We start from the raw sequence: 24,601 nt of genomic DNA, 5'->3' as shown, positions 1-24,601 counted from the left end.
TCGGTGGAGTTGTGGATAGTGCCGAAGGATGTTGTAGGGTACAGAGGGACATAGACAGGCTGCAGAGCTGGGCTGAGAGATGGCAAATGGAGTTTAATGCGGAAAAGTGCGAGGTGATTCACTTTGGAAGGAGCAACAGCAATGCAGAGTACTGGGCTAATGGGAAGATTCTTGGTAGTGTAGATGAACAGAGAGATCTTGGTGTCCAGGTGCATAAATCCCTGAAGGTTGCTACCCAGGTTAATAGGGCTGTTAAGAAGGCATATGGTGTGTTAGCTTTTATTAGTAGGGGGATCGAGTTTCGAGGTCATGCTGCAGCTGTACAAAACTCTGGTGAGACCGCACCTGGAGTATTGCGTGCAGTTCTGGTCACCGCATTATAGGAAGGATGTGGAAGCTTTGGAAAGGGTGCAGAGGAGATTTACTAGGATGTTGCCTGGTATGGAGGGAAGGTCTTACGAGGAAAGGCTGAGGGACTTGAGGTTGTTTTCGTTGGAGAGAAGGAGGAGAAGAGGTGACTTAATAGAGACATATAAGATAATCAGAGGGTTAGATAGGGTGGATAGTGAGAGTCTTTTTCCTCGTTGGTGATGGCAAACACGAGGGGACATAGCTTTAAGTTGAGGGGTGATAGATATAGGACAGATGTCAGAGGTAGTTTCTTTACTCAGAGAGTAGTAGGGGCGTGGAATGCCCTGCCTGCAACAGTAGTAGACTCGCCAACTTTAAGGGCATTTAAGTGGTCATTGGATAGACATATGGATGAAAATGGAATAGTGTAGGTCAGATGGTTTCACAGGTCGGCGCAACATCGAGGGCCGAAGGGCCTGTACTGCGCTGTAATGTTCTAATCTAATCTAATTACTACTAAACACCCTCATTGGCCTCAAGAAGCTAATTTTATATTTATGGAATACCAAATTTCTCAATAAAAAAAATTCCACACTTAAACTTTTGGAAAAGCATTTTTTAATGTTTATTTTAGCTTCTATCTTAATCCAATGGTAATCATTTATTTTGCTATCTAAAAATTTAAATTAAAACTGAAAGGTATCACCTAGTTTTGAACTTTGTGGTTTGCTGTCTATGAGACTACTTCAATGTGATTGACTGCTTATCAGCTTGCTGATATCACTGCTGCTGCATGTCTGGAGATCCTCTTGATTTGGCACCACATTTAAACTTCTGTCAGGAAAAGGGAAATGCGTGCTTCACCGCTGATTGCCAAATCCAGGCCATTATATTTGGAAAATTTTATATCATTGTCAGAATGGTCTGCACTGAGTGTTGCTTGAGTGCACAGAGTGTGAAGACAGGGGTTTGGTGAGTGAGGGAGTTCAGTGAAGAGCAGAATATATAAATTAATTAAGAAAAAAATAATCTAAACCAATAAAGATGGCAGGACAGGTGATGTGTTGTGGCTGCAGGATGTGGGAGCTCCTGGATGCCGTGGCAATCCATGGCAATCACATCCAAAGTAAGTGTCTGTGGCTTGAGGAGCTTTGGCTCAGGGTAGATAAACTGGAGGCCAAGCTGCAGACATTGCAATTGGTCGGGGGAAAGTTACCTGGACACTTTTTTCCAGAAGGCAACCCCTTAGGATAGGGTCGTCTGATTTGGTCAGGGACAGGAGGGTGTGACTGAGAGTCAGGCAAGTAAGGGGATTGAGAAGGTGGGAGTGGTGCAGCCTCAGCTCTAGCAATTGAGCAATAGGTTTGAGATCCTTGCAGCTTGTATGGACAAGAGCAAGGGCTGTAGTGTGGATGAGCAGACTGACCATTGTATAGGAAGCCATTCAAGTGGAAGAAGTTAAAAGGAATGTAGTGGTAGTAGGGTCAAGGGGATAGACAGTCTCTGTAGCCAAGAAAGAGAGTCCAGAAGGCTGAGTTGCTAGCCCAGTGCCAGGGTTCTGGACATCTGAGAGCTGAAGAGGAACTTGCAGTAGGAGAGGGAGAATCTAGTGGTCATGACCCATGTAGGTACCAATGACGTACTTAGGACTAGCAAAGAGGTTCTGCATAGGGATAATGAGGAGCAGAAAAAGCAGAACCTCAAAGTAATCTCTGGATTATTACCTGAGCCACGTGCAAATTGGCATCGGGTAAATAGGATTAGAGAGATAAATGCATAGTTTAAAGACTGATTCGTGGGATACTGGCACCAATACTGGGGAAAGTGGGGGCTGTGCTGTTGGGACGGACTTTATCTGAACCGTGCTGGGACCAGTGTTCTAGTGAGTCGTATAACTAGGGAAGTAGAGAGGGCGTAAAATTAAATAGAGGGGGGAAGGGATCATGTAGGGGAAGATTTAGTAAATTAGAAGGAAATAAGGCAAAAGATCAAGGTAGCAATAAAGATAATGATGATCAGAGTATGGCAGGAAGGGACAGTGATTGCAAACTTAAGAGTATGCCAGCAGATAGGGCCAGAGTTTACAAAAAACAGTAAAAACTGAATTAAGGACTCTGTATCTGAATGCCTGCATCATTCGCAGTAAAACAGATGAATTGTCAGCTCAAATAGAAATTCATATGTGTGATCTGATAACCATTACAGAGACGTGGCTACAAGGAAACCAAAGTTGAGACCTGAATATCCAAGGGTACGTGACATTCAGAAAGGACAGGAAGTTGGGAACAGGTGGTGGGGTAGCTCCATTAATTAAAGAGGGCATTGTACTGTAGTGAGAGATGGCCTTGGTTCTAAAGATCAAGACATAGCATCAGTTTGGGTGGAAGTAAGAAACAACGAAGGGCAGAGAACATTGGTGGGAGTTGTTTATAGGCCATCAAACAGCAGTGGTAATGTCACTCTGTATAAATTAGGAAGTTAGAGGTGTATGTAGCAAGGGTAATCCGGTAATCATGGTGGATTTCAATCTACAAATAGATTGGTAAACTTTATTAGTACTAATGTTGTGGACGATGAATTCTTGGAGCATATGCAAGATGGTTTTCTCGAGCAGCACATTGAGGAACCAGCTAGGGATTGGGCTATTTTAGATCTAGTATTGTGCAATGAAAAAGGGCTAATTAATAATCTTGTTGTCAAGGAGCCTTTAGGAAAGAGTGACCATAATATGACAGAATTTTACATTAAGTTTGAAAGTGATGTAGTTCAATCAGAAACCAGGGTCTTAAATCTAACCAAAGGAAACTATGAAGATATGAGGGGCAAGTTGGCTGTGGTGGATTGGGAAACTCCATTAAAAGGTATGATGGTAGACAGGCAATGGCTAACATTTAAAGAACTAATACATAGTTTACATTCCTTTAATGCACAAAAACCCAGCTAGAACAGTGTTCCAACCAATGGCTAAAGAAAGAAATCAAGGACCGTATTTGAGCAAAGAAAGAGGTATATAAAGTTGCAAAAAAAAAATGGTAAGCCTGAGTATTGGGTGCATTTCAGAATTCTGCAAAGAAGGACCAAGAAAAAGATTAAAAAAGGGAAAGCAGAATGAGAGTAAACTAGTGCGAAACATAAAAACGGGCTGTAAAAGCTTCTGTCGGTTTGTAAAATGGAAAAGATTAGCAAAGACAAATGTGGGTCCATTGCAAGCAGAGTCAGGAGAATTTATAATGGGTAATAAGGAAATGGCAGGGAAAGGAAACAAATATTTTGTGTCTGTCTTCATGGAAGATAATACTAAAAACCTCCCAGAAATAATGGAGAATCAAGGGACTAGTGTAAATGAGGAACTGCAAGATATTAATATTAGTAAAACAAAAAGTCCTAGAGGAATTATTGGGACTCAAAGTAGATAAATCCCTTAAACCTGATGATCTACATCTGAGTATTGAAAGGGGTGTCTGGAGAGATAGTAGCTGCATTGGTGGTCATCTTTCAAAATTTTACGGACTCTGGAATGGTTCCTGCAGATTGGAAGGTAGCAAATGTAACCCCACTATTTAATAAAGGAGGGAGAGAGAAAACAGGGAACTACAGACGTGTTAGTTTGACGTCAGTCGTAGGGAAAATGTTAAAATCTATTGTAATGGATGTGTTAACAGGACACTTAGAAAACAATGGTAGGATTGGGCAGAGTCAACATGGATTTATGAAGGGGAAGGTCATGTTTAACAAACCTGTTGGAGTTTTTTGAGGATGTAACTAGCAGAATAGATAAGGGGGAACTGGTGGATGTGGTATATTTAGATTTTCAGAAAGCTTTTGATGAAGTCTCACACGGGAGGTTAGTAAGCAAAATTAGATCACATGAGATTGGGGATAATATACTGGCACGGATTGAGAATTGGTTAATGTACAGAGAACAGAGAGTAGGAGTAAATGGGTCATTCTCAGGTTGGCAGGCTGTGACTAGTCGTGTACTGCAAGGATCAGTGCTTGGGCCCCAGCTATTCACAATCTGTATCAATGATTTAGATGTGGGGATTAAATGTAATAGTTCCAAGTTTGCTAATGACACAAAACTAGGTGGAAGTGAGTTGTGAGGAGAATGCAAAGACGCTTCAAGGGGATTAGGAGAGGCTAAGCGAGTGGGCAAAAATGTGGCAGATGGAGAAATGAGGTTATCCACTTTGGTAGGAAGAACTGAATGCCACCACTAGATGGTGCAATACTGGCACGTGTCCAAATGCGGCCTCATCCACTGAAACATCACTGTCTATGACATTTTGGCAGCTGCCAGTAATAAAGAATTAAACCCAAACCCCCTCAATGGCTGCGATTTTCACCTCCATCCCAACCCCAACAGTACTCCGCTCCCTCCCACCATCTCCACTCCTCTTTGCGCACCCTCATGCGCATGCCTGCTCGCTCCCTGCCTCCCCACCACCTCCGCGTCGTCCCGTCACTTCTTGATCACTGGCTGCCTGCCTTGCCACTTCAACCGCTTACTCCCCACGCCATCCCGTCACCCTTTAGCCACTTGCTCCCTGCCTCGCCGCCTGGAGAAGCAACAGGGTTGTGTGGGAGATGAGCGACCGAAGTGGCGAGGTGAGCAGTGACCGGCTGACGGAGGAAGCGGGAGTGAGCAGCCAAGGTGGGGGAGCGAGAGGTCGAGGGAACAAATGCTGAGACGGGGAACGAGTGGCCGAGGGTGGGGGATCCCCGCGAGGCGGGAAGCGAGCGGCCGAGGGTGGGGGATCCCCGCGAGGCGGGAAGCGAGCAGCCCAGGGTGGGGGATCCCCACGAGGTGGGAAGCGAGCAGCCGAGGGGGGAGTAGTGGCGAAGTGGAATGGAGCGGGATATCGTTAGATTAGATTAGATTAGAGATACAGCACTGAAACAGGCCCTTCGGCCCACCGAGTCTGTGCCGAACATCAACCACCCATTTATACTAATCCTACACTAATCCCATATTCCTACCAAACATCCCCACCCGTCCCTATATTTCCCTACCACCTACCTATACTAGTGACAATTTATAATGGCCAATTTACCTATCAACCTGCAAGTCTTTTGGCTGTGGGAGGAAACCGGAGCACCCGGAGAAAACCCACGCAGACACAGGGAGAACTTGCAAACTCCACACAGGCAGTACCCGGAATCGAACCCGGGTCCCTGGAGCTGTGAGGCTGCGGTGCTAACCACTGCGCCACTGTGCCGCTAGAGGGAATAGAGGCGGCATCGCGGCCATTGAGAGGTGTGGATGTCATTGTGTGGTGACATGGCACGCGCATATGTACTGGCAAGCTGGCAAATGTTCGCACACACTGATGATGTCACTGATTGCTCTCCGCATGCTCTGTGTTGTTCGGAGTCACTCCGAAAAGAAATAGAGTATTTATTAAATGGTGAGAGGCTGGGAAGTGTTGAACTTCAAAGGGTCTTGGGTGTCCTTGTTCATGAGTCACTGAAAGCTCGCATGTAGATACAGCAAGCAATTAAGAAGGCGAACGGTATGTTGGCCTTTATTACAGGAGGATTTGAGTATAGGAGTAGAGATGTTTACTGCAATTAGATAGCGCCTTGGTGAGCCCACACCTGGGGTATTGTGTGCAGTTTTGGCCTCCTTACCTAAGGAAAGATATACTTGCCATAGAGGGTGTGCAACAAAGGTTCACCAAACTAATTCCTGGGATGGAGGGATTGTCTTATGAGGAAAGATTAAATAGACTGGGCCTTTATTCTCTGGAGTTTAGAAGAATGAGAGGTGATCTCAATCAAACATGCAAAATTCTTACAGGGCTCCACAGGGTAGATTCAAGAAGGATGTTTCCCCTGGCTTGGGAGTCTACAACCAGGGGACACAGTCTCAGAATAAGGGGAGGCATTTTAGGACTGAGATGAGGAGGAATTTCTTCACTCAGAGGGTGGTGAATCTTTGGAATTCCCTGCCCCAGAGGGCTGTGGAGGCTCAGACGTTGTAGGCTCAAGACAGATCAATACATTTCTACATTTTAAAAACATCAAGGGATATGCAGTGGTGCATGAAAATGGTGTTGAAGTAGTTGATCAGCCATGATCTCATTGTATGGCAGAGCAGGCTCGAAGGGCTCCTACTTCTTATGTTCTTAATTCAAAATGAGTAACATTTCAACAATTTTGTATGGTTAAAGGGTTGAATAAAATTTAAATGCATCAGTGTATCAGGATGCTATCAGTCAGCTGATATGATTTGATGTTAACCAGCCTATCATCATTTTGGCTTTAAGCCATGTTCAAATGTTCTACATAGTTCAGTGTAGCTTAGTTAAAGATCATGAAGCTGTTACTGTTGATGTAGTGTGATTTAAAGATTACAAGACTATCATAATATTACACTCCTGGTATGTGGATTTATAATGTTACCGTTGCCTCTAAACAGTCTTGATCAACCGTGGAATATTGTGGGTAAACTGTTTTTTTTTTGCAAAGAATTCGGTACATTGTTTTAGATGAAATATTTACTTGTATCTCCAACCCACAATAGAAGCTTGGCATTGTATTGTCAAATTGTCAATGTGCATTGAAATGTAATGAATATTATACAAAAAATACATCCTTTTTGCCATTTCTATATTATAATATAATTACCCTTTGCTTTATTTTATTTTTACAGAAAGCAGGCAGATGAGTAAAAAGCCTTCATTAATTCCAGTCAATGAATTGAAGGCATTGCTAACCTTGGTGAGAGAACAGTACTTCAGGCAATATGGCAAGAACCTACCAAGCACCACTTTGGCCAACATATGTCAGAAAGAAGAGGAAGCTGTTAAACTCGCTGGTGAGTTATATTTTGTGTAGAAATTCAGTCTTTTTAAAATAAAATATAAAATTGTGCATCTATAATAATCCTATGCTCTTTCCTGGAGATTTGAATTGCACAAATAATTAAATGTCTATGATGCCTCCTTTCCATCATTAATTGGTTTTTGTAGCATAAAATGCTATTTAAAAGTACATATGATTTGTATCTTTAGAACTAAACTGCAGTTAATTGGATAGAATAAGGATTACCTTGACAGAGAAGAGAATGAAAAGATAAAGTCAATGGGAGATGTCTGCTTGTGACAATAAGTGAAATAGATAGCCAGACCTCTTAGACCTAGCATTCAGCAATGTACTAGGAATTATAAGTGATCAAGTAATTGGCAGCCTTCAGCCTCAGGGGATTCCTGTAGAATGAAGTCTGATATGAGGAAAAATACAGAAAAGAGCAAAATGAGCACAGGGTTTCAGAAAGCTAGATTGTTCTGTTGGAATCATTTAACCATAGGATAGCTACAATACAGAAGGAGGCCATTCGGCTCTTTGTGTCCCTGCCAGCTCTCTGTGAGAGCAACTCAATTAGTCCCATCCCCTGCTTTTCCCCATAGCCCTGCAAATCTTTTCTCTTCAGATTATCCAATTCCCTTTTGAAAGCCCTGATTGAATCTGCCTTGACCACATTCTCAGGCAATGCATTCCAGATCCTAAGCACTCCCTGCGTTTTAAAAAAAAAAAGCTTATCCTCATGAAGCCTTTGGTTCTTTTGCCATTCACCTTAACTCGGTGCCCTCTGGTTCTCGATCCTTCTGCCAACAGGAACAGTTTCTCCCTATCTACTCTTCCAGTCCCCTCATCAAATCTCCTCTCAACCTTCTCTAAGGAGAACATCACCTACTGCTTCGATCTATCAATGAAACTGAAGTCCCTCATTCCTGGAACCATTCTCTTAAATCTTTTCTGCGCCTTCACATCCTTCCTAAAGTGCGATGTCCAGAACTGAACAGTGCTCCAGTTGAGGCCGAACCGGTGTTTTATAAAGGTTCAACATAACCTTCTTGCTTTTGTACTCTATCCCTCTATTAATAAAGCCCAGGATCCCTTATGTTTTATGAACTGCTTTCTCAACCTGCCCTGCCACCTTCAATGATTTATGCACAGGTCCCTCTGTTCCTGCACCCCCTTTAGAATTGTATCCTTTATTTTTAATATTGCTTCTCCTAGTTCTTCCTACCAAAATGCATCACGTCACACTTCTCTGCATTAGACTTCATCTGCTACTTGTCCACCCGTTCCACCAGTCTATTTGTGTCCTCTTGAAGTCTATCACTATCCATCTCACAGTTCACAATACTTCCAAGTTTTGTGTCGAGGTCATTTAATATAGATCAAGAAAAGCAGTGGTCCTAATACTGGGGAGTGCCACTATATACTGCCCTCCAGTCCAAGAAAGAACCTTTCACCACTACTCTCTGTTTCCTGTCACTCAGCCAACCTCCTATCCATGCCACCACTGTCCCTGTTATTCTATGGGCTTCAACCTTGCTGACAAGCCTGTTATGTGGCATTGTATCAAATACCTTTTGGAAGTCCATGCACACCACAGCAACTGTAATACCTTCAATCAACCCTCTCTGTTACCTCATCATAAACCCAATCAAATTAGTTAAATACAAGTTGCGCTTAACAAATCTATTCTGGCTTTTCCTAATTAATCCACATTTGTCCAAATGACTGATTTTGTCCCAGATTATTGTTTCTAAATGCTTTCCCACCACGGAGGTTAAACTGACTGGCCTGTAGTTGCTGAGCTTATCCTTACACCCTTTTTTTTTTTAACCCTTTTTTGAACAAGGATATAACATTTACAATTCTCAAATCCTCTGGCACCACCCCTGTACCTAAGGATTGGAAAATTATCGCCAGTACCTCCACAGTTTCCACTTTTACCTGCCTTAGTATCCTCAGATGCACCTGATCTGCTCCTGGTAACTTATCAACTTTAAGTAAAGCTAGCCTTTCTAATACCTCTATCAATATTTAGCCCATCCAGTATCTCAATTACCTCCTCTTTCACTAAGACTTTTGACAGCATCATCTTCCTTACTAAAGATGGATACAAAGTACTCATTTAGTACCTCAGCCATGCCCTCTGCCTCCATGCGTGAATCATCTTTTTGGTCCCTAATCAGCCCTACTCCTGGTTTTACCACCCTTTTACCATTTATATGTTGACAGAAGACCTTTGGATTTCCTTTTATGTTGGCTGCCAAACTCTTAAACTTTTTTGCTGCTCTTATTTACCTACTGATATATATACCTATATACCTCCTGATCTAGAAATCCTCCTGAGCACACTTCAGAAACTTCCCACTTTCAGCCCTTTACACTGTTACTATCCAAGTCTATATTAGGATAATTGAAGTCCCCCATTATAACTACTTTATATTTTTTAGCATGTCTCTGTAACTTCCTTGCAGATTTGTTCCTCTATTATCTTTCCCACTAGTTCGCCAATAGAACAGACCCAGTAGCGTAATGGTACCTCTATTATTTCTTCACACTAACTAAATGGATTCTGTCCTTAACCCCTCTAGGACAACCTTGCTCTCCAATACTGCCATCCCTCCTTTCTTTCTTTGCCTATCTTTCTAGAACACCTTGTATTCAGGAACATTTAGTACCCAGTGCTGTCCTTTTTTGAGCCAAGTCTCTTATTGACACAACAACATACTCCCATGTGTCTACCTGTGTCTGCAACTCACCAACCTTACTTAGCACACTCCTGTGTTCACATACATGGAGTAAACCCAACTTAGACCTTATTGCATTTCCTCTTACTCTGACCCTATCTAATACCTTACTATTTCTTACTCCTGTGGTGTCCGTCTTTCCCAATTCTCTGTGCACCTTGTTACCTCCTAGTTCCCATCCCCCTGCCAAGTTAGTTTATGCCCTTCCCAATAGCACTAGCAAGCTACCCTGCAGGACATTGCAGATTGCTCTGTTCAGTGCAACCTCTCTGGCCTGTACAGGTCCAATCTCCACAATGTCCCAGGAATCTAAAGCCCTTCCTCCTGTGCCATCTTTCCAGCCATGTAATCATTTGCCCTATCCTCTTATTTCTATGCTCCCTAGCATGTGACATTGGAAGTAAACTGGAGATTACTACCTTTGAAGTCCTGCTTGTTAATTCCTTTCCTAGTTCCCTAAAATCTACATGCAGAATCTCACCCTCTTTCCGCCTCTGTCATTGGTACTGTAATGAAGATATGAACCACGGCTGCAATTTTGTTCACCTTCCCCCTCTCAGAATGTTGTGCAGCCGCTTGGTGACATCCCTGACCCTGGCACCAGGAATGCAATGTACCATCCTGGATTGATGTCTGCACCTGTCTGTTCCACTATCACCATTGCTTTCCCAATATTCCTCCTGCTACCCCCACCACCCCGTACAGCTAAGCAGCTGTGGACTTGGCTCTGGCTGTACTCTCCAGAGGAACTATCGCTCTCATACGAACACACGATTAGGAGCAGGAGTTGGCCACTCGGCCCCTCAAGCCTGCTCCGCCACTCAACAAGATCTTAGACAATCTGATTGTAACCTCAATTCCACATTCCCGCCTACCCCCGATAACCTTTCACCCCAGCTTATCAAGAATCTATCTACCTCTGCCTTAAAAATATTCAGAGACTCTGCTTCAACCACCTTCTGAGGAAGAGAGTTTCAAAGACTCACGACCCTCAGAGAAAAAACTTCTCATCTCTGTCTTAAATGGGCGACCCCTTATTTTTAAACAATGACTTCTAGTTTTAGATTCTCCCACAATAGGAAACATCCTATCCACATCCACCCTGTCAAGATCCCTCAGGATCATATGTTTCAATTAAGTCGCCTCTTATCGCCTTAACTTCAGCAGATACAAGCCTAGCCTGTCCAACCTTGCCTCCTAAGACAACCTGCCCATTCAGAACTGAAAACCAGTTGGAGAGTGAGATGCAGTTGGGGAACTCCTGCACTACCAGCCTGGTCGTCCTCAACTGTCGGTTGGTTACCCATTCCCTCGCTTTCTGCACCACCTTATGCTGCGCGGTGACCACATCCAGAAACGTGCTAGCTACAAAACTCTCGGCCTTGCAGATGCGCCACACTGATGTCAGCTGCTGCTCAAGCTCTGAAACCCAGAGCTCGAGCTGCCCTGGTTGGCAATGCTTCCTGCATATGTAGTTGTTCTGGACATGCGAAGAGTCCTGGAGTTTCCACATGAGGAGGATGTGCACACCATGGGTCTGAGATGCCCTGCCATGCCTCTATTAACTGCCTTAGTAGAAATAAATGCAAGACTTAAATAAATAAAAGCTCACCAGCTACTCAACAATCAGCTGCTTCCCTTGTGCTGGTGTCCCTTTAGTTTATAGGGGGTTAACTGCAATGTTTTTACTTAACTCTGTTTGTCTAAATACCTCAGATTTTAATTTACTAAAAAATTGAGAACCCTTTTAGTAATACTATCTCATGCTATTTATCCCTTAAATCTGATGAATTAATTGAACCCTGCTTTTAATTATATGATAAATTATCAAAATGGCTAGACATATTTTGCAGTTAGTCTAAAGAAATCACATGTTTTTTATTCCATATTCCATTTACAATACAAATGGAAAAGTCCAAAGATTCCTTTTTGAATAAGCATTCAACCTACTTGTACCATATTCTACAATTAATTTTATTAATTATACAAATTAATTGAACTAGTCTTTCTTTATAGTTGATTTAAATTAAAAGCTTACCAGTATACTTACCTCCATGTGACCTTTTGCCCTGCTCGTGATTTTTTTTTTTGTCCAGTTCAGACTCTGTGGGCGATCACTGTGCTGCTGCTCTCCCAGGCCCCTCCTTTTGTGCTGTTCCTCTCCTGGGCCTCGGTGTTCACTGATAGAATGGGACTGTTATTTTTAAGGGGACATTTAAGTGAAAAGCTCAAATATGGCTAGAGTGATTGTCAAGACAAGGCCAGACAAGTGGAAAGAGAAAGCAAAGGTGTTTTAAAAACTGTAATTAAAAAAATTAGAAGAGCTTATTGGATTGCGTATAAATAACAGTTGTGGCACAGCAAAACTGTAAATTGGCAATGAAAGGGAAAAAGAGAGAATCAGAAGTGTGAAAGACATCAGGGAAAACTGTTATGATTAAAACCAAGTTATCCTTTTCAGAGAAGGCAGACTGGTCACTGAAGGAAGTTACATGACAGAATTATATCACAGAATTGTTGCATTTCAGAAGGAGGGCCATTGTGTCTGCTCCGGCACTCCGAATGAGCAATTCACCTAATGTTGCTCCCCACCTTCTCCCCATAATCCTGGATATTCTAACCCTGCACGTTCGTTCTTTTCAATCAACAGTCTAATTCCCTTTTGAATACCTCGATTGAACCTGACTCCACCACGATGTCTGGTAGCGCATTCCAGATCCTGATGACTACTCGCTGCGTGAAGAACTCTTTCCTCGTGTCGCTTTTGCTTCTTTTGCCAGTCACTTTAAGTCTGTGCCCTCTCATTCTCGATCCTTTCATGAGTGGGAACAATATTTTCCTATCCACTCTGTCCAGATCCCTCATGATTTTGAATATCTCTATCAAATCTCCTCTCTGCCTTCTTTTCTCCAAGGAAAACAGTACCAACTTCTCTAATCTGCCTTCATAGCTGAAGTTCCTCATCCTGGAACCATTCTCTTGAATTTTTTCTGTGCTGTGTCCAATGCCTTCACATCTTTCCTAATGCGTGGCGCCCAGAACTGGACGCAGTACTCCAGCTGAGGCCAAACTGGTGTCTTATACAAGTTCAACATAACCTCTTTGCTCTTGTACTCTGTGCCCCTATTAATGAAGCCTAGGATATTGTATGCTTTATTAACTGCCCTCTCAACCTGTCCTGCCAATGACTTAAGCATGTATACCCCCAGATCCCTCGGCTCTTGCACCCCCTTTAGAGTTGTACCCTTTGTTATATTGTCTCTCCATGTTCTTGCGACCAAAATGAACGACTGCACATTTCTCCACATTGAACTTCATTTGCCACTTGTCTGCCTATTTCACCAACTTGTCTATGTCCAATTGAAGTTCTACATATCCTCCTCGCAGTTCGTAATTGTTCCAAGTTTCATATCATCAACAAATCTTGAACTTGTGCCCTGTGCACCTAAGGTCTAGGTCATTAATATATATCAGGAAGAGCAAGGGTCCCAACACTGACCCCTGGGGAACTCCACCTTCCTCCAGCTCGAACAACGTCCATTAACCACTACTCTCTCTGTTTCCTGTCCCTCAGCCAATCTCATATCCATGTTGCCACTGTCCCTTTTATTCTATGAGCTATAACTTCGCTCGCAAGTTGTGAGGTACTGTATCAAATGCCTTTAGGAAGTCCATGTACACCACATCAACAGCATTGCTCTCATCAGCCGTCTCTGTTACGTTCTCAAAAAACTCCAGCAAGTTAGTTAAACAGGATTTTCCCTTAACGAATCCGTGCTGGCTTTTCTTAATCAATCCACATTTGTCCATTTGACTATTAATTTGATCCCAAATTATTGTTTCTCGAAGTTTCCCCACCACCGAAAGTTAAACTGATGGCCTGTAGTTGCTGGGCTAATCTTTACATCCTTTCTTGAACAAGGGTGTAACATTTGCAATTCTTCAGTCTTCTGGCACTACCCCTGAGACTAAGGAAGACTGGAAAATCTTGGCCTCTGCAATTTCCACTCTCACTTCCCTCAGTCTCCTTGGATGCATCTCATCTGGTCCTGGTGCTTTATCAAGTATAGACAACCTGTCTAATACCTCCTGTTTCACTGTGGCCTGGGTAGCATCTTTTTCCTTGGTAAAGACAGATGCAAAGTATTCATTTAATACCTCAGCTATTATCCCTGCCTCCATGCATAAATTGCCCTTTGGTCCCTAATCGGCCCTACTCCACTTTTTACCACCCTTTTGCCACCTATATGCCTATAGAAGACTTTGGGATTCCCTTTTATGTTAACTGCCAGTCTCTTTTCATGCTCTCTCTTTGCTTCTCTTATTTGCCTTTTCACTTCCCCTCTGAACCTTCTATATTCAGCTTAGCTCTCCACTGTATTATCTACCTGCCATCTGTCATACGCATACTTTTTTTTTCTTCATCTCTATCTCTTTTGTCATCCAGGGAGCTCTGGATTTATTTGCCTGACCTTTCCCCTTCAAGGGAATATACCTTGGCTGTGCCCGAAATATCTCTTCCTTGAAGGTTGCCCATTGTTCAGCTACTGTTTTATCCTTCAACCTTTGTCAATTTATTCCGCCCAGATCCACTCTTGCCCCATTGAAGTTGGCGTTACCCCAGTTAATAATTTTTATTCTAGATTGTTCTTTGTCCTTTTCCATAACCAACCTAAACCTTATGATACAATGATCATTGCCCCCTAAATGTTCTTCTACTGATATTTGATCTGCTTGGCCCACCTCATTCCCAAGAACCAGGTCCAGCAGTGCATCCCCTCTCATTGGACTGGAAACCTACTCCTGTAGAAAATTTTTCTGAAAGCACTCTAGGAACTCTTGCCCCTCTCTGCCCTTTACACTACTACTATTCCTGTCTATATTTGGATAATTGGAGTCCCGCATTATAACTACTCTAATTATTGCTTCTCTCTGTAATTTCCTTGCAAATTCGTTCTTCATCCTTTCCACTTGTTGGTGGCCTATAGAGCACACTTTCAAGAGCACACTTTCATTGCTTTCAAGATGGCTCCTGGGCTGGAAGCTCCCTAGGAAGCTCCCTTGCTGTTCAACTCTATCCATGGCCATCTGCTCCCATCCCTAACGTTTTCTCCCCCAATCTGCCCTCTTAAACTGTTTAAATTCCCCTGGCTCTTTAAATCAGTTCATTTTAGCCCTATCTAAAAGTTAACAGTTAGTTTAGTGTTTAGGCCCACTGCCCTCCCCCAGCCACACCTGCTCTTTGTTTTCTCAATGAAATTGATCCGGATGAAACTGACGAGCACAGCTGCCGATACTTTAATCTCCGATCCTGCTGTCTTCACAGTCCAGAGTGTCTGCAGCCACGGCATGCGGTAAGTCCATTGAGGTGAAGAAGGAGCTGCGGGACCCGAGAGAAGTCCTGTGAAAAGGTGCCCCGAACACCCAAAACATCCACGAACGGCCCCCCCGGCCGCAACTTCAAAGCGCCCGCGGGAGATGGCTCGGAGAGCATCTGCAGCGCACTGTCGGCAATGCTGCATGCCTTTATTTAAACCACTGCAAAAAACCCTTAGCAAATGTAATCACCTCTAAGTCTGCCAAATGATGCTTCACCTCCCGAAGGACGTGGATGAGCTTTCCGGACGTCGATGGTGGGCACTGAGGAAATGGCTTATTTACCTGCACCAGATTCCACCCCCCCTCCCCCCCCTTCCACCCCCCCCCCACCCCCCGTCCCCTTCCCTGCTCCACCCTCTCAGCTCACCCCCTCACAACCCCGTCCCAGCCCGCCCCCCCCTCGCACCATCTTCACCCCGCACCCCCTTCCCCTGCACCCCCCCCCACCCCCTCCCTCTACCCCTCCCCCTTGCATCCCCTCCTCCCACCGGCACCATCCTACACCTGTGTAGGGGCCCCAACAACCCCACTGCCTTGTGGGCGTCTCGGGAGAGACCAAGGCTAAGGGAGTAAACCCTAACAGAAAATCCGGAGCGGAACCCCGTAGGCGGTCATGTGTCACCTTTGGCATGTTTCCGGCAGTTCCTGCAGCCATACTGGTGCCAAACGTCGTGTCCTGCACTCCTTTGGACCCCACCAGAAAGGCCGAGAGGGGGGTTTTGACGACTGGGCAACTCTCAACCTCCATAAATTTGCCCAGGCATGCGCCATGGAGAGGTCACTCCATAGTTGCCTCACAGCGACTGAAACAACACGGAAGGCAGCAGTTACGGGTTATAAGTCCAGATAAATTGGCGTAGAAACTGGGCGCCACGGGTTGCCTTTGTCGGTGGGAGAGGTCATTGCACCTCACTGGACAGCTACCGCCCGCCTCAAACCGGGCAGCCCCCGGTCAATAAAGTTCTGTCCCGCCACAGTCTGCCTGCTTCAATGGGTGCTTGGAGCTCAGGGTCATTGCCCGAAAGGTGGACTGATACACCGCACCAAACAACATGAAAAAAGGAAAGAAGGTACCAGCCCTTCGCTTTGCAAGCTGGAACGTCAGAACTATGTGTCCTGGCCTGTCGGAAGACCTTACACAAATCAACGATTCTCGGAAGACCGCCATCATTAACAACGAGCTCAGTAGACTCAATGTGGACATTGCAGCACTTCAGGAGACTCGCCTCCCCGCGAGTGGCTCTCTAGCAGAGCAAGACTACACCTTCTTCTGGCAGGGCAGGGATCCTGAAGAACCAAGACAGCATGGAGTGGGCTTCGCCATCAGAAACTCCTTGCTCAGCATGATAGAGCCTCCCTCAAATGGCTCGGAACGCATACTGTCCATCCGACTGCTCACCACCTCTGGTCCAGTACACCTACTCAGCATCTATGCTCCAACACTCTGTTCCGCACCTGAAGCTAAAGACCAGTTCTATGAACAACTCCATAACATCATTAGCAGCATCCCCAACACCGAACACCTATTCCTGCTGGGGGACTTTAATGCCAGGGTTGGGGCCGACCATGACTCATGGCCCTCCTGCCTTGGGCGCTATGGCGTTGGAAGGATGAATGAGAACGGGCAGAGACTGCTTGAGTTGTGTACCTATCATAACCTCTGCATCACCAACTCGTTCTTTCACACTAAACCCTGTCACCAGGTTTCATGGAGGCACCCAAGATCACGTCGTTGGCACCAGCTAGACCTCATTGTCACAAGGCGAGCCGCCTTAAACAGTGTTCAAATCACACGCAGCTTCCACAGTGCGGACTGCGACACCGACCACTCCCTGGTGTGCAGCAAGGTTAGACTCAGACCAAAGAAGTTGCATCATTCCAAGCAGAAGGGCCACCCGCGCATCAACACGAGCAGAATTTCTCACCCACAGCTGTTACAAAAATTTCTAAATTCACTTGTAACAGCCCTTCAAAACACTCCCACAGGGGATGCTGAGACCAAGTGGGCCCACATCAGAGACGCCATCTATGAGTCAGCTTTGACCACCTACGGCAAAAGTGCGAAGAGAAATGCAGACTGGTTTCAATCTCATAATGAAGAGCTGGAACCTGTCATAGCCGCTAAGCGCATTGCACTTTTGAACTACAAGAAAGCCCCCAGCGATTTAACATCCGCAGCACTTAAAGCAGCCAGAAGTACTGCACAAAGAACGGCTAGGCGTTGCGCAAACGACTACTGGCAACACCTATGCAGTCATATTCAGCTGGCCTCAGACACCGGAAACATCAGAGGAATGTATGATGGCATGAAGAGAGCTCTTGGGCCAACCATCAAGAAGATCACCCCCCTCAAATCTAAATCGGGGGACATAATCACTGACCAACGCAAACAGATGGACCGCTGGGTTGAGCACTACCTAGAACTGTACTCCAGGGAGAATGCTGTCACTGAGACTGCCCTCAATGCAGCCCAGCCTCTACCAGTCATGGATGAGCTGGACATACAGCCAACCAAATCGGAACTCAGTGATGCCATTGATTCCCTAGCCAGCGGAAAAGCCCCTGGGAAGGACAGCATTACCCCTGAAATAATCAAGAGTGCCAAGCCTGCTATACTCTCAGCACTACATGAACTGCTATGCCTGTGCTGGGACGAGGGAGCAGTACCCCAGGACATGCGCGATGCCAACATCATCACCCTCTATAAAAACAAAGGTGACCGCGGTGACTGCAACAACTACCGTGGAATCTCCCTGCTCAGCATAGTGGGGAAAGTCTTTGCTCGAGTCGCTCTGAACAGGCTCCAGAAGCTGGCCGAGCGCGTCTACCCTGAGGCACAGTGTGGCTTTCGTGCAGAGAGATCGACTATTGACATGCTGTTCTCCCTTCGTCAGATACAGGAGAAATGCCGTGAACAACAGATGCCCCTCTACATTGCTTTCATTGATCTCACCAAAGCCTTTGACCTCGTCAGCAGACGTGGTCTCTTCAGACTACTAGAAAAGATCGGATGTCCACCAAAGCTACTAAGTATCATCACCTCATTCCATGACAATATGAAAGGCACAATTCAACATGGTGGCTCCTCATCAGAGCCCTTTCCTATCCTGAGTGGTGTGAAACAGGGCTGTGTTCTCGCACCCACACTTTTTGGGATTTTCTTCTCCCTGCTGCTTTCACATGCGTTCAAATCCTCTGAAGAAGGAATTTTCCTCCACACAAGATCAGGGGGCAGGTTGTTCAACCTTGCCCGTCTAAGAGCGAAGTCCAAAGTACGGAAAGTCCTCATCAGAGAACTCCTCTTTGCTGACGATGCTGCTTTAACATCTCACACTGAAGAATGCCTGCAGAGTCTCATCGACAGGTTTGCGTCTGCCTGCAATGAATTTGGCCTAACCATCAGCCTCAAGAAAACGAACATCATGGGGCAGGATGTCAGAAATGCTCCATCCATCAATATTGGCGACCACGCTCTGGAAGTGGTTCAAGAGTTCACCTACCTAGGCTCAACTATCACCAGTAACCTGTCTCTAGATGCAGAAATCAACAAGCGCATGGGTAAGGCTTCCACTGCTATGTCCAGACTGGCCAAGAGAGTGTGGGAAAATGGCGCACTGACACGGAACACAAAAGTCCGAGTGTATCAGGCCTGTGTCCTCAGTACCTTGCTCTACGGCAGCGAGGCCTGGACAACGTATGCCAGCCAAGAGCGACGTCTCAATTCATTCCATCTTCGCTGCCTTCGGAGAATACTTGGCATCAGGTGGCAGGACTATATCTCCAACACAGAAGTCCTTGAAGCGGCCAACACCCCCAGCTTATACACACTACTGAGTCAGCGGCGCTTGAGATGGCTTGGCCATGTGAGCCGCATGGAAGATGGCAGGATCCCCAAAGACACATTGTACAGCGAGCTCGCCACTGGTATCAGACCCACCGGCCGTCCATGTCTCCGTTATAAAGACGTCTGCAAACGCGACATGAAATCGTGTGACATTGATCACAAGTCGTGGGAGTCAGTTGCCAGCATTCGCCAGAGCTGGCGGGCAGCCATAAAGACAGGGCTAAATTGTGGCGAGTCGAAGAGACTTAGTAGTTGGCAGGAAAAAAGACAGAGGCGCAAGGGGAGAGCCTACTGTGCAACAGCCCCAACAAACAAATTTCTCTGCAGCACCTGTGGAAGAGCCTGTCACTCCAGAATTGGCCTTTATAGCCACTCCAGGCGCTGCTTCACAAACCACTGACCACCTCCAGGCGCGTATCCATTGTCTCTCGAGATAAGGAGGCCCAAAAGGATAGAGCACACTGAGCTATGCAATTGCACCTTTTTTGTTCCTTAGCTCTAGGCAAATAGATTCTGTCCTTGAACCCTCTGGGAAATCCCCTCTCTCTCCAGCACTGTAATGCTCTCCTTAATCAATACTGCCACTCCTCCCTTTTCTTCCCTTTCTATCTTTTCTGAACACCTTGTAATTGGGACTATTTAACACCCAGTCCTGCCCTTCTTTGAGCCAGGTCACATTTATAGCCACAACATCATATTTCCACCTGTCCTTCTGTGCCTGTACTCACCAATCTTATTAACCACACTCCATGCATTCACATACATGCACATGAGCCCTAATTTAGACTTTATTACTTTCTCCCTTCCTCTAACCCCAGGTAATAACTTACTATTCCTTACTCTAGTGCTATCTATCTCTCCCAGTATTCCGTGCACCTTGGTATTCCTCTGATATTTCCTACTGGTTCCCACGCCCCTGCTAAATTAATTTAAACTCTCCCCAATAGAACTTGCAAAGTGTCTCGCAATGAAATTTGTTCCAGCTCTGTTCAGGTGCAACCCATCTGGCCTGTACAGGTCCCACCTTCTCCAGAACTGGTCCAGGTGTCCCAGGAATCTAAAGCCCTCCCTCCTGCACCATCTTTCCAGCCATGCATTTATCTGCACTTTCCTTTCCTTCTATACTCACTTGTGTGTGGTAGTGGGAGTAATCCAGAGATTACTATTTTTGAGGTCCTGCTTGCTAATTTTTTGGGTCACTAAGCTCTTTCTGCCGGACCACATCCCTCTTCCTACCTATGTCATTGGTACCAATGTGGACCACAACTGCTGGCTGTTCACCCTCCCTTCTCAGGGTGCTCTGCAGCCGTTCAGTGACATCCTTGAACCTGGCACCAGGGAGGCAATGCACCATCCTGGATTCATGTCTGTGGCCACAGAAACATCTGTCTGTTCCCCTGACTATCGAATCTCCTGTCACTATCGCTCTTCCAGTATTCTTTGTGCCCCCCTGTGCAGCTGAGCCAGCTGTGGTGCCATGGTCTTGGCTCTGGCTGCACTCTCCAGATGAACCATCACTTTTCTCCATTTTCAGAACTGAATACTGGTTGGAGAATGAGACGCACTCGGGGTCTCCTGCAGTACCTGTCTGTTTCTTCTTGACTGTCTGGCGGTCACCCATTCCCCCTCTCCCTGCATATTCTTAAACTGCAGGGTGGCCATATCTATAAACGTGTTCTCCACGAACCTCTCAACCTCGTGGATGCTCCGCAGTGGCGCCAGCTGTTGCTCAAGTTCTGAAGTGTCCTGGAGTTCCCACATAAGACAGGATGTGCACTCTAGAGGTTGGAGCAGCCCTGCCATTCCTCTATCTGTAAGTTAATAACTTTCTACTACTCATAAACCTTTACCAGTGCTGATAAACCTTACTAGTACACAAGAAACAGGAGCAGAAGTAGACCATATGGCCCATCGGGCCTGCTCCGCCATCCAGTACGATCATGGCTGATCTTGGGCTTCAATTCCACTTTCCCGCCCGTTCCCCATATTCCTTGATTCCCTGTGAGACCAAAAATCTATCTATCCCAGCCTTAAATGTATTGAATGATGGAGCATCCACAACCCCATGGGGTAGAGAATTCCAAAGATTCACAACCCTTTGAGTGAAGTAATTTCTTCTCATCTCAGTCCTGAATGATTGACCCCTTATCCTGAGACTGTGTCCCCGTGTTCTAGATTCCCTGAGCAGTGGGAACAATTTCTCAGCTTCTACTCTTTCAAGTCCTTTCAGAATCTTTGATGTCTCAATTAGATCACCTCTCATTCTTCTAAATGCCAGAGAATAGAGGACCAATTTACTCAGCCTCTCATCATAGGACAACCCCTCATCCCAGGGACCAATCTAGCAAATCTTCACTGCACTGCCTCCAGTGCAAGTATTTCTTGAATGTGGAGACCAAAACTGCATACAGTATTCCAAGTGAGGTCTCACCAAAGCCCTGTACAATTGTAATACGACTTCTTTATTCTTGTATTCCAATCCCCTTGCAATAAAGGCCAACATGCCATTTGCCTTCCTCATAGCCTGCTGCACCTGTATGTTACCTTTGTGCGTTCCTTGTACGAGAACCCCCAAGTCTCTCTGAACATCAACACTTATCAGCTTTACATCTTTTAAAAAATATTCTGCTTTTTTTATTTTTCCGACCAAAGTGAACAACTTGACACTTCCCTACATTATACTCCATTTGCCATCTTGTTGCCCAGTCACTTAACCTGTCTATATCTTTTTGCAGTCTCTGTACATCCTCCCCGCAGCTTGCGTTTCCACTGAATTTTGTATTATCAGCAAACCTAGATACATTACTCTCTGTCTCTTCATCCAAGTCATTAATATAGAGTCTAAATAGCTGAGGCCCCAGCACTGATTCTTGTCGCACCCCACTATTTTCTATCCGCCAACTTGAAAATGCCCCATTTATGCTCACTCTCAGCTTCCTATGTGTTAACCAATCCTCTATCCACGCTAACATATTACCTCCAACACCATGAGCCCTTATCTTGCCTATTAATATTTTATGTGGTACCTTATCGAATGCCTTTTGAAAATCCAGGTATACTACATCTACTGGTTCCCTTTATCTACCCTACCAGTTACATCCTCAAAAGAACTCTAATAAATTTGTCAAACAGGATCTCCCTTTAGTAAAACCATGCTGACTTGTTCTAAACAGGCATTGCTTTTCCAAGTGCAATGTTAAGACTTCCTTAATAATAGTTTCCAGCATCTTCCCGATGACTGATGTTGGGCTACCTGGCCTGTAGTTCCCTGTTTTCTCTCTACCTCGTTTCTTGAAAAGCGGCGTAATGTTTGCCAACTTCCAAGCTGAACAGACCATTCCTGAATCTAAGGAATTCTGGAAAATCATAGCCAACGCATCCACTATCTCTGCAGCTATCTCTTTTAGAATCCTAAGATGTAGGCCATCTGGTCCTGGGGACTTGTCAGATTTTAGTCCTTAAAGTTTCTCCAATACTTTTGCTCGGCTGGTATCCATATCGTTAATTTCCTCACTCTTTTTAGCCCCTAGATTACTGCTTATTTCTGGTATGAAACATGTGTCTTCTACTGTGGAGACAGACACAATATATGTTCAATGCCTTTGCCATTTCCTCATTCCCCATGATAATTTCTCCTGTCTTTGCCTCTAAGGGACCAACGTCTACTTTAGCTACTCTCTTTTTATGTACTGAAAAAAGCTTTTATAAGCTGTTTTTATATTGCTGGCTAGTTTACTCTCATTCTATTTTTTCCCTTTTTATCAACTTTTTCGTGACCTTTAGCTGGTTTCTCAAACACTCCCAATCCTCAGACTTGCTACTATTTTTTGCAACATTGTAAGCCTCTTCTTTTAGTCTAATACTCTCCTTAACTTCCTGAGTGAACCACGGATGGGTCTTTTGAATGGAATGTACTTTTGTTGAACCCTTTGAATTGTTTTTTTAAATGTTTCCCACTGTTCATTTACCGCCATACCTTCCAGTCTATTTATCCAATTAACATTAGCCAGTTGTCCCCTCATACCTCAGTAATTGGCTTTGTTTAAGTTTAAGATTCTTGTTTGCAATTGAAATGTGTCACTTTCAAACTTAACATGAAATTCAATGTTATTATGATCACTATTTCCCAGTGGATCTTTTATAATGACATTGTATATTGACCCTGCTTCATTACACAATATGAGATCTAAGAAAGCTTTATCCCTAGTTGGTTCTACAACATATTGCTCCAAAAAACTGCCATGAAAGCATTATACAAATTTATCTTCTAGACCACTGTTGCCAATTTGATTGTCCCAGTCTATATGCAGATTAAAGTCCCCCAAAATTAATACATTACCTTTTTTACATGCTTCAATAATTTCCCATTTAATGTTCTGTCCGATAATATAACTACTGTTTGGGGGGCCTGTAAGTTACTCCCACCAGTGTTTTCTGACTCCTGTTGTTCCTATTCCAGCCAAACTGATTCTATTTCATGATCTTCTGAAACCAGATCCTTTCTTATTAATGGCCTTATGCCATCCTTTATTATCAGTGCTACCCCTCATCCTTTGCCATTCTGTCTGTCTGTCCGAAATATTGTGTACCCTGGAATATTTATTTCCCAATCTTGATCTCCCTGTGACCATGTCTCGGTAATAGCGATTAGATCTAGATCATTTACCTCTATTTGTGCCACTAGTTCATCTATCTTATTACAGATGCTTTGTGCATTCAGATAAAGGAACTTCAAGTTAATTTTTTTACCTCTATTCCCTGCAATGACCTTATTTGCCAATGTACAGTTTTTGTTAAACACTCTGTCCCTTCCTGACCCATTCTGTTGGGAGTTACCCAGATCACTATCTTGCTCCGATGCCCTGACCCCTCTCTTTGGGTTTCTAAATTTCCCTTCAGCTAAACCTAATATTGCTCGGAAACATTATTAATACCAATATTCCCTACTAATACTTAATGCACCTTACTAGTAGTTATAAACCTTATTTTAAAAAAAGGTAGGAGTCACCAGTTTATTCCCTAGTTTAGATAAGATAAATAGGAAATACTCACCAGCCAGTCACCTATCTGCTTCCCCGTAATGTCATACCTCAATTTTTCTTTCCGAACGCGGGCTCTGAACCTACATACAGGTGGCAGCAGCAGCTAGCCCTGCTTCACACTCTCTGTTGCCCACCACTCTCTGTTGCTCTTTATGCCCTGCTCTGCTTTCACTCCTTTCTGCCGCTCTCTCAAACACATGACATGAGTTTTGATAGTTTCAATATATTTCACATCAATCAGGAAACCGCAACATAAAACATTAAGTTCAGTAAAATGCAGCACTGCTTTGGCAGTCTAACTCTAAGAGATCACGTAACAGCATCTGTAGGAAACTGTACAACGTGCTGTCTTACATTTGACGCATGCTGTGTCTGACTTGTGTATTATTGTCAGTTATTATTCATTGCTATTACCTCTCATTGAATTCTCA

The 24,601-nt window shown here is 44.6% G+C and overlaps 1 protein-coding gene across 1 annotated transcript in view; it reads left to right on the top strand.

Moving 5' to 3' along the window:
- The window catches only part of mtbp (MDM2 binding protein), a 142,723-nt gene that overhangs the window by 68,254 nt on the left and 49,868 nt on the right, over window positions 1-24,601 (top strand). Inside the window, exon 14 of the mRNA XM_068032555.1 lies at window positions 7,007-7,171. Coding sequence (XP_067888656.1) covers window positions 7,007-7,171 — 165 coding nt within the window. The remainder of the gene's footprint in view (window positions 1-7,006; window positions 7,172-24,601) is intronic.

This window comes from Heterodontus francisci, chromosome 5, assembly GCF_036365525.1.
Source record: "Heterodontus francisci isolate sHetFra1 chromosome 5, sHetFra1.hap1, whole genome shotgun sequence".
NCBI lineage: Eukaryota > Metazoa > Chordata > Chondrichthyes > Heterodontiformes > Heterodontidae > Heterodontus > Heterodontus francisci.
The sequence above is the reverse complement of the archived record's forward strand: the minus strand, read 5'-3'. Positions and strand labels throughout refer to the sequence as shown.